This window comes from Mesoplodon mirus (assembly GCF_964341445.2).
Source record: "Mesoplodon mirus genome assembly, chromosome: 6".
Lineage (NCBI taxonomy): Eukaryota > Metazoa > Chordata > Mammalia > Artiodactyla > Ziphiidae > Mesoplodon > Mesoplodon mirus.
The window spans coordinates 44,549,588-44,564,899 of record NC_138982.1 but is presented as its reverse complement, the minus strand read 5'-3'; the positions used below and the strand labels follow the sequence as shown (position 1 = coordinate 44,564,899).

The window sequence follows — 15,312 nt, the reverse complement described above, 5'->3', positions numbered from 1 at the left end:
CCAGCCATAAAACAGTGGATCCCCTCCAAGCAAAGAGTTGGTGGCACTTTGGACTCAACAAGTCCAAAATAGGAAACAGAACTAGAAATTGGTTCCTTGTGATTAAAATGTCCCATCTCTATTTCCATGTTTCAGAGAAAAAACAGGTGCATTAGAACAGCACTCAAGCAGAACTTCCACTTTGATTCAGCTATAATCTTGAGCCTTAATAGCAGAAAGTATACCTAACCTATCTGAGCACCTCCAGGTCCTAGCTCCTGTGGGTTCGTGCACACAGTACGTTCTTGGTAAGAAATCACTGCATGAGAAGTCTGCTGTTACTGATTATGGAAGATGGCCTCTGGTACTAACTAGGTGTGTGCCCATGGGCCAGTGCCTTTACCTCTCTGGTCCTTGGTATGAAAAATGAAGGGGACAGACCAGGGAGCACCAAGTTCTCTTGCAGCTCTGACCTTCTAGGGTTATAAGGAAAAAGGAGATCCTGGTTCATTGATTTTATGTAGCACTTGGAAAGAGCTGGACATGCTATGAGATAACTGCAGGATTCTTAGTCCTTGAGTGTTGGAGATGAGGACTCAGCTTTAGTCCTGAATTGCAGAACTGTCAGATGGACACAGCACAGGCAACAACATCAGCTAGAGGCTAACCCAAATGAACCTCCTGTTCTGTCCCTCTCTTTGACATTTCAGTAACCTTGAAGAGGTATTGTCTTACAGCCCTTGTGACTGTACTGGTAAACGCTAATGTCACCATTTGTACTTCTAGTTCTAATCTTCCCTACCTCATGTATGGAAGCTACTTTCATGGTAAATAAGCAGACCAGGTCAGATGCCAGTGATTTCACACTAAGCCTCTACATGTATTCCCTACTCTGAACAAAACTGGGAGGTTTCTCTAAAACACCCTGAACTTTCTTTCATGTGGGTCTTGGATCAAGCTATTCTCCCAGCTGCAAACTGTCTCTTCTACCAGACAAATCATACCCATCCTTGAGAGCCAGATCAAATATCCTAGGTCTTTATCTTTATCTCAAGAATAGGATATCAAAATCCCACACATCCTTCAGAGCCAGGGCAAACACCCTTCAAAGTTTCTTCCACTGGTCTCACTCCTAAGTGTGAGATGTTCAAAAGTACAGGTTCTTTGGAGTCAAGTACACATAAATGCTGGCTATTCTTTTTCCTCTTCGTACTCAGAATCTCAGTTTTCCATCTGTTTAAATGGGCAAAAAAATATCTACCTTATCTGGTTGTTCTGATTGTTAAATAAGATATTATTATTGGGCTTCCCTCGTGGTGCTGTGGTTGAGAGTCCGCCTGCCGATGCAGGGGACGCGGGTTCATGCCCCGGTCCGGGAAGATCCCACATGCCGTGGAGTGGCTGGGCCTGTGAGCCATGGCCGCTGAGCCTGCACGTCTGGAGCCTGTGCTCCGCAATGGGAGAGGCCACAACAGTGAGAGGCCCGTGTACCGCAAAAAAAAAAAAAAAAAAAAAAAAAGATATTATTATTGAACGCCCTCTGCCTCACAACAAATCAGTATTTTTTCCTTTCTTTCTTCCTTTCCTTCCTTCCTTCCCCAACTCTCTTAGCATTTTTTAAACCTAATTTGTGAAAAAGATGGAATTCTTCCCTGAATATTTTTTGCCCTTTGCCTGGTTGAGCATAAGTTTCCGGTGGGTGAATATTGTATATGTGTTCCCTTGTAGCCCTTAGAACGGTATCTTTATTTAGTAATAATTTAGTAAACGTCTGTCAAATGAATGAATAATATTTCAGGCACTAATAGGTAAAAAGAGAGGAATTTTGGGCTGGCCTAGAGCATATGGGCTGTCCATTGGGAAGTCTGGGGCAGAAGCCAAGGATATTAACTTCCACATGGAACCTGATGTTTCTGAAAGGTGAGAGGTCTTTGACCTCAAGCTTGCAACTTACAGAGTCGTCCATGCCCAGGAGGACCAGCAATGGGATGGTGGTCATCCCTCCGTGGACCCACTCCTGGAGAGACACAAAGCCATCCCGGTCGTAGTCCATCCCTTGTAACATCTCCTTCAATATCTGTGGAATCCATAGAGCAACCACTGTCCACTTTCAACTTGGACTTCTCTGCCCCACCCCTGCCCCGCCCACCCTGCCCTTTGCTTTCTCTTCTGTTCTGTGTTTTCTGGCTTGTGTTTTACCCCTTTCCCCTCTGATTCAGAGTGAGTAGAGCATTGAGGGAGCAAATCGGGGTGAGGAGCACAGGGGTCCAGGCCTGGCTCTGCCCTGACCTGTGTGGCCTTCGACAAGCCACCCCAACTCTCTGGATTCTGCTTTGCTCATCTGTAAAATGGAACTTGTATTGCTATGTTTGCAGCACGGTAGTGAAGATGGAGAAAATGTATATAAAATGCTAGATATTATATCAGACTCATAGGAGCCCCCAATGTAATTATTATTAATATTATCTAATGACTGAGAAAAATCTTGAAAAGTCTTTCTAGCTCTAAATTCTCTGATCTCTGAGCTCCTGTTATAAAAAGTTAGCTTTGGTGAAAGCGTTAGGGGGTATTATTAGGTATTATTATTTGAATTAGTCTGCACTTTCCCCTGCTGCCTCTAATCTTTCCTATTAGGGAAGTGGGAGATCAAGGTGTAGGACCCAGAGAAGTCACCTCTAAGAAGATGATCTGGGACAGCCTGCACCGTAAACATGTGTTTCCAAGTCCCACTCTCATCTTGGAAGCTCACTGGAAAGTCACCCCTTGCTTTTGGAAACTCACAGGCCTTAGCTCCGTGGGATCCCACTCGAGATACTGGGCAATGTGTAGCATCTGGTTGACAATACGATCCATCTCCTAGAAAACATCAAGGAGAGAAGCCAACTGAAGATGTGCTTTTACGAGCAAGACTCAAAATCCAACCCCGTGGGAAGATGGGCAGGGCAGAGTGTGAGAAGCAGCTGGTACAATATACTGGCATTTCATCAAGCACTCACTATTTGTTTTTGCTCTTTATTTCTGCCTTGACCACAAAGCTCACAAGAAACACAGACCGTGGATAAGCCAGAGGTATGCAGAAAGTTCACTGAACACTGACCTCCTCCTAGACCCACCTTCCTTCCCCTATTCTGTGCTTTGACTTAGCATAAAGCACTCCTGTTTCCTCCTTGTGATCCTACAAATACTTACAAACCAAGGCACTTACTTCTTCCCTCTTTTCCCACACCTCATTCCCACAGCTTTAGTAACTTGGGATTCATCTATACCCCTTGGGGGTCAGTTTCAGTTGGATGTAGAGCCACTGTGTTGGTCCTTTCTCAGGCACTATGATTCAGATTCCTTTTGGCATCTCCTTTGTTTCCTTTGTATCACGTCCTGGGTCCAGGACTCTTGCAACAGGAAATTCATGAAGGGTATGTTTGCCTAATGAGTGAGGCTTTTGTTTGGTACCAAGGCCAGGCTCCATCTAAAACCTCACAGAATTGTTGGATGCTAATGAATCAGTGCACTGAGAGTCCCACTGAAACACACTGGACTGAGAAAGCATTTGCATGTCTTGGGCACCATCTAAGATGTTCCTAGTAAGGTTGATTTGGGGACACAGGTTGGAGAACTGAAGCAAGGTTTAAAGGTGTTACTTTCACCAGGTAGAATGCTGGGTCAAAATAAGCAAGCTAAAACCCAACAGAGATTTTTTAAATTGTATTTCATTTAAAGTAGAACATAACCCATCGCAAAACTGCAGATGAAGTAGTAGATGGGGGTAAGGAAGTGGGCAGAATGGTGGGAACAGGGCTCAGCAGAAGTTCCAATGGAAAAGAGCTCATGAAACTAGTTGGGTCCAACATTCAATGTGAGCAAACGACCTGATTCAGGAATGGAGAATTAGACTCCATCTTGGGCTGTGTAAATAGGTGGGCATTTTCAGGAAGCAGAGTGGGCAGATTTCAGGAAGAACTAGTTCCCTGATGTGGATACTTAAAGAGTCCTGGAGGGGTAAGTTCAGTTCCATGCCATATTTTAAGAATGGCATTGACAAACTAGAGCTTGACCAGAATGGAGGTTTAAAACTTCCTTATGAGAAACAGTGTAGAAATTAGGAAATAAGAGCTTGGGGAAGAGTTTTGGGAAGATGTGATAGTACCTTCAAATACCTGAAGGCCTACTGCGTACAACTGGTCCTCCACTGGTCAGCTGCCCTGGTCAGCTATAGAGGGCAGAAGTAAGCTGAGGGATGGAGGGAGGGAAGAGTTGAGGGTTGGCCTATTTTGACCTCACCACTGGGTTGGGGGAGGGGAGAGAAGAGCAGAATCAGGTTTTGTATTGAAAATTTCCCCGGCAGACTAGAGATGCCCTGTGTGCGGGAGGGATGCCTTCCCTAACAGTCATCCCCAGTGGTGGAGTGGCTGTTTTAAGGTACTGGGTGAACTCTCCATTACTGGGAGTGCCCATAAAGAGGCTGGGCATCCAACTGCCAGGGGGTCTTGGTGGGAAGTTGAAAGAGAGAGAACTATTTTGAGACTCACTTCAGTCCACCAGTGTTACCTTCCAAATAGATCCAGACTTTAACCACTTCTTACCACCTGCAATGCTGCTACCCTGGTGCAAGTTACCATCATTTCTTGTCTTGCTTATTTTAATAGCCTCCTAACTGGTATTCCTGCTTGCATCCGTACAGTCTAGACTCAACGCAGCAGCTAGAGTGATCCTGTGAGGACCTAAGTCAATCATGTCACTCCTCTGCTCAGAATCTCCAATGGTTCTCTACTTCTCCAGAGTAAAAGAGAGAAAACCCTTTCAAACACCTGTAAGGCTTGATAATGCTTTGCAAACGCCCCGTCCCTTCTCATTACTTCTCTGATCTCATCTCTTATTACTCACTCCAACCTCATCTGTTCAGTCATCCTGTTCCACTCACTCTGGCCTCCTAGTTAATCTGCTAACATTCCGGGCATCCCTCAGGACCTTTGCACTTGCTGTTCCCTCTGCCTGGAAGGTGCTTCCCCATGACTCACTCCCTTCACCTCCTTCAAGTGTCTGTTCAGATGTCCCCTCCTCAGGGAGACCTTCCTTGGCTCCTCCAGCTAAAACTGCAGCTCCCTCCAATACTTCCTTTCCCTCCTTTATTTTCCCTCTAGCACACAGATCTAACACATACTTGACTATGCTTTGCAGTGTGTGTTTGCACTAGAATGAAAGCATCATGAGGGTCTGGATCTTTGTCTGTTGGCTCACTGATACACGCCCCCCAGTGCTTAGAACAGTAGCCGACATATATGTGATACTCAATCAATATGTGTTGATCAAATGCTTGAGAGTCTGTGATTCTCTTCGTGGTTCCCTCGCATGACCCAGCTCACGGAACTGCAATGTGGCTGCAGGGATCCCATAAAGACACTCTGGGGTTGAGTGGGAACCGGGACCATGCAGTTGGTCTAGTGGACTGGTTCCCTTTCTTCCTCCCTTTGGTCTGACTCAGCCCCGTGCACTTCAGCCTCAGAGCCTTTCTGTTAATGAGTCCCATCTCTGACACTGCCGGTCATGAGGACAGGGCCTGTCTGATTCTCTTTGCCTTTTCTCCTCTCTACCTTCTTCCTTTTCCATCCTTGTTCTCATTCTATGACCCCTGACCTGTCCCTGCCTCTTCCTGAGGGGAGGTGGGGACGAGGCTCAGGCTTTCCCAGGTGTGGTGGGATGGGATCATGCGCTCAGAGCAGACAGAGCCAGACTCCTAGAGCTAGTGCCCTGGGGTATGAGAGGAAGGCAAGGGTAACGGCAAAGCACGCCGGCAGTTACCTGCCTTCCTCCTGTCTTCTTGCCCTGGTCTCTCTGCCTCTCCCCACCTTCTCTCCTCCACCCCTGGGCTTCAGCAGGAAATTACAGGGAGAATTTCTGAACCAGCTGGGAAGTTAAACTAGATGAGATACTAAAGCATCTCCCCAACCTGAGATTTTGCGATTTGAGCTTCTGGAATGAAAAAGCAAGTTGGAGTTCACTCTCCTCTGGGCGGGCTCTTTGGAAGTAGAAGGTGGGGGGTTCTAGTCATCTCTGCAGCTCATATTGAGACACTGCTATTCCTATGAAGATGGAGCTGAGAGTGTTTGGACTCTCCCTTCACCTGTTCCCCTCTCCCCCAGCCTTTCTTGGATCTTGGAGGGATATTTGGAGAGCTTACCGCTTGGTCCAGGAGACCATTCTCATCCGAATCATAGAGACGAAACATGACTGCAAGAAACACAGAGGTGAGGCTTGAGATGTCCTCCGGGTACCAGGGATGGGTTGAGACTTTGCTGCTGCCAGTTTTTAGATCCATTCTGACAATCACTGGAGTGAAGTCCGTTGCAGCCAGTTCACCCACCCTCCAAGGCACAGAGTCTGACCTTCCTTACAGTGGGAAGAGGGAGGAGAACCGTCTAAGCAATAACTCTGCAGCTGATGAGATCTGGGTCACAAGTGTGATTCCCTGTAGAGCATTCACACCTCTCAGCATCACGGGAACACAACTCAAAGCAGATGCCCCGCTGGTCGTGGGGCAGAGGCACCACAGTTATAGACGGGACACTGCTTCTACTGCACACAGAAGGGGTGTGGAGTTAGGCAGGTTCAGATCTTGGCCCTGTCCTACCACCTCTAGGGCATCACATAAGTCATTTATCTTCCTTAAGCTCAATTTCTTCATCTGTAAAATGGAGATTATAATAGTTTCTTTATCCTAAGTTTTTTTCAAATGAAGATTAATATGTCAGTGATATGCTAAATCTATAGCACTTGGATCGTAGAGAGCACTCGACAGATGTTATTTATTTTTATTTTCTTTCATTAATGAATATTTATATATGGCACTTAATATGTACAACGTACCATCCTATGCACCTTATCATTATTACTTATTTAATCCTCAATAATGCTATGAAGTAGTTATTATTATAGAAGTTATTATATTTCTTTTTCTAAAATGTCTACATGCAATTCAGAAACATCCTCTACCATGTTCTAGCTGTAGAGAGGTGATGGAAGATAAGAAAGATTTGGGAGTGAAGTTTGGGCAAAGGACTAAATGTTCATTTATGGGATTTGGAAACTTGCCATTTCATTCATCTAAAAGGTAGAGATCCTGTCTGTGGTCTCAGAAGTAAGCAGGGTGGAGAGCAGAGCTGAATACATCTTCATTTCCCTCCCATCCTTTAAAACCCTTCATCATGCCTGTGTTCTCTGTGGCTGACCCTTCCCTTGTGTAACTGCTCTGGACCTCTTGGGATGTACCCACAGGGTCACAGCACTCCTGTTAATTTGCCCTTGTGTTGTCACTTCCTTCTACATGTTTTATGTCTCTGAACCTTGTGTTTATTCAGTGGTGTCTCTGGTTGGACTTTAAGTTATTTAAAAGTCATGGGCTTCCGATTCTTTGTGACTCCTCCAAATGTCCTGGTCAGAGACACTCTGGGCCCAGGTGGCTCTAACATGGAGCCCTCTTTGGTCCCACTGTACATGAGGAGTAGAATGAGAAAGTGTGAGCAAGCATCCTACTTTTTAGCAGCATGGCCTTGGGCAAGTCATTTAACTTTTCCATCCTTTCTTACATGTAAAATGAGAACAATCATGTCAACTGTCTAGGGTTACTGTGATGTTAAAATGAGAAAATGCATTTAAAGTGCTTAGCAAAAATAAGGTATTCAGTGATGAGTTATTATTGTTATTACATTGATGATGGGTGGGATTTCAGGCTATCATTTCCAAAAAAAAAAATACATGCTTGGTTATCTAGAAAAAAAACGTAACTTGGTTTCAATCACTAAAATCAGAGATGATTTGAATTAATTTAATTTAAAAAAAAAGAAAACTTTATAGGACACATGACCAAGTTTCAGCAACAAAAAACTGTAGGGAAAAAAATAAGCAAAAGATTAAGAGAGACTAAAGAGACGTAGTAACAAATGGCAATGTATGGACCTTACTTGGATCCCAATTCAAACAAACAGTGCTTGAACTGTTCCCCAAGTAAGGGAAAATAATGAATACTGACTGAATATTTGATAATAGTAAGGAATCGTTTTCTTTAGATGTGATTATGGTGTTGTGGTTATATTTAAGGAAAAGTTATATTATTTTAGAGGTACATACTGAGATATTTACAGATGAAATTATATGATGTCTGGAATTCACTTCAAAATAATCTGGGGCAGAAGAAATGAGTGGGAGGTATAAAAAACACGACTGACCACAAGCTGGTAATTGTTGAAGGTGGTTGATGGGCACACGGAAGTTCTTTGTATTCTCTACTTTTATCTGTGTTTGAAATTTTCTGTAATAAAAAGCTTTTAGAAATACAGTTTCTTTTCATTACCATTACAGGACTCAGTCTGAGAGGCACTAATAGGAGGAATTTGCCACATTTGCTCCTCTCTGGTAGTTATGAACAAATATAATGCCTGAAACTCAAAATCCAACTGAATGTGGGAAATAATTTGACATTTCCCTTTTAACATTAGTCAGAAGAAATCTGGTACATTTGCTTCCAAATTAGCATTTAAGACTTGTAATTGTTAACACTTCAAACCTATGGGGGAGGTTTTAAGCTGGCTAAGAGAGCAAACTGTTTCATTTTGTTTGGGGCAAGGGTTAACCTTTGCCAGACTTTTCCTAATGCTTAAGTTTCACTGACTAGTCCGATTATTAGCTGGAATTTTGAATTTTGCTATAATGTGTATGCTTTTCCCTCAGTGTCTACGAAGATCCCAAGAGATGCCAAAACAATATATATTTTTAACAAGGTCCTACCTGTCACCTGTTTCAAAGTTTGCCTGTAGGCTCGCAAAGGTCAGCGAGACCGTCCTCAGAGTGAATCATCTGCGAGACTGCAGGCTGCTTCAGCCACTGTGGGCTTTCCTTTCTGCCCCCAGCTATTATTCTCCTTCTGAAGACATGTTTTTGAAACCAAGCTCAACTCCCTTAATTAACTAGCCCTCTTTCTCAAGAGGCCAAAACACTTGGGGTGGGGGTGGGTGAAGACATGGAAATAAGCTTTAACAAGATAAGAGGTTGATTAGATCTCAAGAAAAAGAAGAGTTCTTCATAGTTAAAGAGTTGCTTGGGCATGGAATAGGGGAAGGAAGACAGATGTTGAAGATCTTCCCTTGAAGAATCTTCTAAGAGGAGGCAGCAACTTTCTGATTGGAGGCTTTCAGGAAATCCTGCCAGCAAAGGAAGGGAGTCTTCACCCTTTGCAGAGACCCCTTACCTTTCCAGATCTTGGTTCTCAATACCAAGGTCTCCAATGCACGTTCCACCCTATACAACTGGTACTGTGTTCCAGGGAAGATTCTAGGAAATATTCATGTCACTGCTGGTGACAGGGCAGAAAAGCTCCCCCAAGGAGGCAGGACCCATCCCCAGGATCCCAGATCAACCTCCAGCCTGTTTAGAACAATAGACAGGACACTAGCTCTTCATCTAGGAAAAAGTCGAAGCCCCTTGGCAGGGTACATACTTACACTCTAGCTTATCCTGAGGTCTCCCCGTTTCCAGCAAGGACAGGTAACACATGACATCCTTCAGGTACACTATGGGGGATTCTGAGCCTGAAAAATGAGCATCATGGTTTCCCACGGGGGTCGCAGACACTTGGTCTTCAGTTGGCACTTGCTTCTCAGTGATCTTTGATTCTGTGACAGGCAAGAGGAAAGCATACAAGGACACAATGTTTAGTAAACATGAAACCCTTTGTTGCCCCATTCTTTTCATGGTAGAGACAAGAATTTTATGAGTGTCTTCAAAAGCGTGGATTACATAGATATGATCAAATCAGCGGCCCTAGAAATCCAGATTGTAGAGTTCATACTTTCTGAATGAACCCCATACTGACCCTTTTAAGAGTCTATAGCCTTATAAGAAATTCACCTATGCTCTGTGAATTATAAGAAAAGATGATAGTGATTTTTAGTAATATCAATAGCCAACAGGTAAATGTCATTTAGCCTAATTTTGGGGGGAACACACCCAATTTGTAGAGGTAATTTTGTCTGGGATTCCAAAAATCCAGACTATTGGTTATTTACCAACATACTATTTTACAATTTTCTTCTCAAATGCATTTAAAGATAAATAAAAAGATGAAAGTTCAAAAGAGAAAACTGGGATTGACAACTAATTTCCAGAAACTAGGAAGAATTGTGACTTACTGAAAGCCTGATCAGTTGCATAAGGAAAGTATAGAAAGTGGCTTATCATACCACAGGAATAGAGTGAGTTTTCCCTCTGAAATTTTCCTTCTCATAGGTAGGAACACTGTCTCTTTGTCCTCTGGTGAAGAAATATGATGTTATTACTAACCAGAAAACCAGGCACTGATATTTTACGTGTGAATCATACTCTTTTGAGGCACTTTAAGGGTTATCTCTTTTTCCCCAGCCTCTTTATATCCATGATCTCAATATCAAATAAGAGGATGCAACTCAGAGAAAACCCAGGAAACAGTAAAAGGAAGACTGGCAGTGGAAAATCTAACCCAAGTGTTGTACCACCAAATAATAGAGTGCTGAAGGCACAGGCAGAGGGAGAGATAGCCTTGATAGTACTGCCTGCTGGGGAAAGCAATGCCACCAGTACACTCTTTATTCAGAGAACCAAGGTCCCAAGCAATGGCAAACAGTTCAGCTCAGGCCAACAGAGCTGTGCTAGATGAAAGCCTACCAGGTCCTAAGGGTTAGGTTGTGGTTCGAGAAGGGAGTTAGCCATCACACAGATGGAAAGGAAGCTTCATCATGAAGTCTCAGAGGACAAGATCTCTGGAAATAATTTCCTACCGGACAAGACCCTTGGTAGGTTGCAAGAAGGTGTAACCTCTATTAAACAGGAGCAGAACGCCTCAGGGGTGAGCAAGTTGAGATGAAAACACAATAGGATGAGATAACAAGGTAGTGAGGTAGGGGAAAACTGCCATGAAATTACGTATGCAACAGAAAGGAAAAGTTATGGAAAAACGTAACTTGATAATGTATAAGACAAAGGTGAAAAATTCTTTGTATAGGGTAGCCCATTATGCCCCAAGTTATGTTATATCCTCAAATTATTCATCCATTAAAACACTATTAGAATGACTTCTATGCCGACTAAACTGGAATAAGAGGGACCAGATTTACCCTCCTACTGATGCAACTAAAAAAACTGGACAAAAGATACGAAACAATGGTCCATAAGACATTGCATATGGCCAACACCAAAGGGCAACCCTCCTACACTGTTGGTGGGAATGTAAATTGGTGCAGCCACTATGGAAAACAGTACGGAGGTTCCCTAAAAAACTATAACTAGAGCTACCATATGATACAGCAATCCCACTTCTGGGCAGAGAAGAAAACTCTAATTTGAAAAGATACATGCACCTCAATGTTCATAGCAACACTATTTACAATAGCCAAGACATGGAAGCAACCTATGTGTCCACCAACAGATGAATGGATAAAGGAGATGTGGTATATATATATATATATATATATATATATATATATATATATATATACATATATATATATATATACATATATATGTATATATATATATATATATATATATATATACACACACACAAGGGACTATTATTCAGCCATTACAAAGAATGAAATAATACTATTTGCAGCAACGTGGGTGGACCTAGAGAGTATCATACTAAGTGAAGTAAGTCAACAGAGAAAGACAAATATTACATGATATCACTCATTTGTGGAATCTAAAAAATAACACAAATGAATTTATTTATAAAACAGAAACAGACTCACAGACATAGAAAACAAACTGATGGTTACCAAAGGGGAAAGGGAGTGGGGGAAGGAGTAAATTAGGAGTATGGGATTAACACATACATACTACCATATATAAAATAGATAAACAAAGATTTACTGTATAGCACAGGAAACTATATCCAGTATCTTGTAATAACCTCTAATGGAAAATAATCTGAAAAAATATATACCTGAATCACTTTGCTGTACACCTGAAACTGACACAATTTTATATATATATATATATATATATTTAATATTTATTTATTTATTTATTTGGTTGCGTGGGTCTTAGTTGTGGCATGCGAACTCTTAGTGGTGGCATGCATATGGGATCTAGATCCCTGACCAGGGATCGAACCCGGGCCCCCTGAATTGGGAGCGTGGAGTCTTAACCACTGCACCACCAGGGAAGTCCCTAACACAATATTATAAATCCACTATACTTCAATAAAAAAAACATTATTACAGCCTTTTCCAAAGATCCTTTGGTTACCAGAGCTTTGACTGGATCTTGAGCCACTGTTCTAGTCCTCATTGAGGTCTACTGTTCAGTCCAGCAGTGGAAATGCTGGGGCCCAGAGGGACTGAGTGACACACAGTCCCACTGGTGTCCTACCTGCTCATGCTGCCTTACATGAAATACCCCTAACCCACACCCATCCGAGCACATCCCTCAGGGACTACCCTCTCCCAGAGCACAGAGGTTTTGCCCAGGTACCACATCACATACCCTTCTAAATGAGGGTTCTTGGGCAGAGCTGACTTGTTCCACCTTCTCTCTTAGTCTCTGCATTACTTCCTACCTTTCAGTTGGGCTGTGTGGAAAGAGCACCAAGCTAGAGGCAGAAAACTGGGTTTGTGCTAAATGGTGGGTGATCTTGCACATGAAGGCTTATTCTCCATACCCAACCTCAGTTTTTTCATCTGTTAAAAGACAGACTTGCATTAAAATTGATGTTTACCAAAAGTTTTGATTGACATGAATAATGTTTGTGAATATAATGCTAAGTGAAAAACAAAGCTGGATCCAAAATTATATATATATACAGTCTGATTCCAGTTCTGTAAAAAAATTTATGGAAAAAGCCCTACAATGATACATATGTATAGGGGTGTGTGTGTGTGTGTGTGTGATCACATTGGTAGATTTAGGTGATTTTGTTGTTTCTTTAGTTTTTCTGTACTCTTCAGAAAAATTTTTATTGATACAATGTGTTACTTTTAAAACTGGAAAAAAATAATAAAAAAAAATGGAGGGACTTTCCTTGAGACTCCAACAGTCCAAGCTGCTGAACCATCTCAACAGCTTGAGAAACTAAATAAAAACCAGGAGAATGAAGTTCACATTGTTTATCCCACCTTTTCATGGGCATTTGGGGAAGGGTGATTTCAGCCCTTCCTGAGCTGACATCCTGACAATGACATGTTGCTCAAGACTCTGAGCCGACCTCTGGACTCAGTGAAACCCCTATCTGTTGTGCTTATGGACCCAACCATGCCCCACCTGGCTCTGGGAATGAATAACTTAAAGTGGGTTGTTCTAGATCTGAGCTTGGAGCTTGATCTGATAGGCATAAACAGCCATATCAAATGAGAATAGAGTTTCTTCTTCTTGGGCAACAGGAAAAGGGTGGAATTTTCAACAGATGGCCTGATCTAAGGTGATTCCAGAACTTAGCTCTTCCTTGTTGGCAGAGGCCCTGCTCTGTGGTGTCCACCTGTCCCTACATTCTTGTTTTTGGTGAATAGGGGCACCTAATTAAGACATTCATGGAAGGTGGCCCAACAGGAAAAGGATCTGCTACTTAACATCACAAGTTACAAAAGAGGATGAAAAAAAGCTGTACACCTCCCTGGGCCAGCAGTCAGATAACTGCCCTTTTATGACTGGACCACAGGAGACTGATATGCTGCAAGCACGGGAAAACAGTGCATGACAAATCACTTCTCCAGGAGCAAGTCTCTGGAAGTTGTTCTGAGACCCCAAATGATACAGATATTGCAAATAAACATGGTGGTCAAATAAGCCAGCCATTGTCTATTATCATCATTCATTATCTTTTCTCAAATATCACATAATGACAGGATCCCCACTAAGTCCTTGTGTGGTACCTTGGAAACTTCAGCCACTGAAACAAACCCTGCCCAGACAATTTGGAACCTCAGGGAATGAAGTGTAACTTCTCTCAGGTTCCTCTTGAAGTTCCAGATACTTGGACTAAGAACATCTCTGGCAAAGAATCTGGGTAAAGAAAAAGATGCTTTTCTTTGATTTTTTTGCTGAGACTTTAGAATAATCTCAAAGCTTCCAGTTTGAAACTTTTCTTTCTACCATGAGAATGATTTATGTCATAAAATGCCCTCTCTATTCCAAATAAGATTTAAGACTTATTTATGACTTTAATCCATTTGACCAAGGGGCCCTAGACCTAGCACGTCTGGGTGAGATGCTGGGCAGAGGGGTGGGTGAGCCTATACTTTGCACAGTCTTGCCCTGCTGCTGTCCCTGAAGGCCTCAGGAAGGCACCAATACTCTTAATCCTTGCTTTCTGGAGCTCTATGAGAAGTCTGGATCTTGCTGAGCTTATGGTCCAGAGGCAATTCTCCTTTCCCAACCATGTTCTGCTTTCCATTCAGAGTGAATTTTTGATCTCATCAGTCTTTCAGTTACACACTGAAAACTCTATAATCCTCTAGTTGTCCTTTCGGCAATGACTGGAAAAAAGATGAGAACTACATCTAGCACCAACTCGAAGAAATTCTCTCATCCTAAGTCTCTGTTACAATTAGTTCTCATTCAGTTGTATTATCTCTTACCTATTCTGCCATGTGTGTATGTATGTATAGAATATATATTGAAAGACACAAGAAAACTGCATCTTTATACCCTGAGCACATCCCAAGAGCTGGAATTCACCAATGTGCATCAATCTTTTCCAAACAATAATGCAAAGGAAATAAGGTCTGTCTGAGTCTTTGTATGTGAAGCTCCAAGAGCAACCTGGGAGGGAGACAGTCCCTGAGAGTCCTTCCATGAGAAGAGGATGCCCATCTGACACAACTGGAGACTGAGGGTGCAGACTGAAGGAGATCTTGGCAGACATGATGAGTTGAGAATAGGGTGTACTTCTGGAGGGTGGCCTGAATAATAATTGCTAATATTTACTGAACATTTACTCTGTTCCAGGCACTATACTAAGCAGTTTACACACATAACTCACTTAACCTTCATATCAACACTTACTGTCATCTCATGTTACAGATGGGGAAACTGAGGCACAGAGACATTGTTCAAACATACCCAAGGTTTCAGAGCTAGGTGTTGTCAGAGCTGGGTGTCAAACCCAGGAAGTCTGTCTCTGAAGTCCAGATTCTTAACCAATATGCTTATTACCTGACCCAGCTTAGGCTGATAGTCCAGGAAATTTGTATTATATCTTAGAACAGAAGTCAAGGAGGATAATCTTTGCTCTTTCCAGTTTTACTAGGAGCTTCTTCACTTGGGACTGTGCCTGTCAATAGCCTGTCAACAGAGGAATGGCCTCCCATTGAT

General features: G+C 42.6%; 1 protein-coding gene across 1 annotated transcript in view; it reads right to left on the bottom strand.

Moving 5' to 3' along the window:
* DGKG (diacylglycerol kinase gamma) overlaps positions 1-15,312 on the bottom strand; it is a 185,721-nt gene that overhangs the window by 113,165 nt on the left and 57,244 nt on the right. The window contains exons 5-8 of the mRNA XM_082625389.1: positions 9,471-9,641; positions 6,155-6,204; positions 2,761-2,835; positions 1,934-2,056 (exon numbers count right to left, since the gene is read on the bottom strand). Coding sequence (XP_082481515.1) covers positions 1,934-2,056; positions 2,761-2,835; positions 6,155-6,204; positions 9,471-9,641 — 419 coding nt within the window. The remainder of the gene's footprint in view (positions 1-1,933; positions 2,057-2,760; positions 2,836-6,154; positions 6,205-9,470; positions 9,642-15,312) is intronic.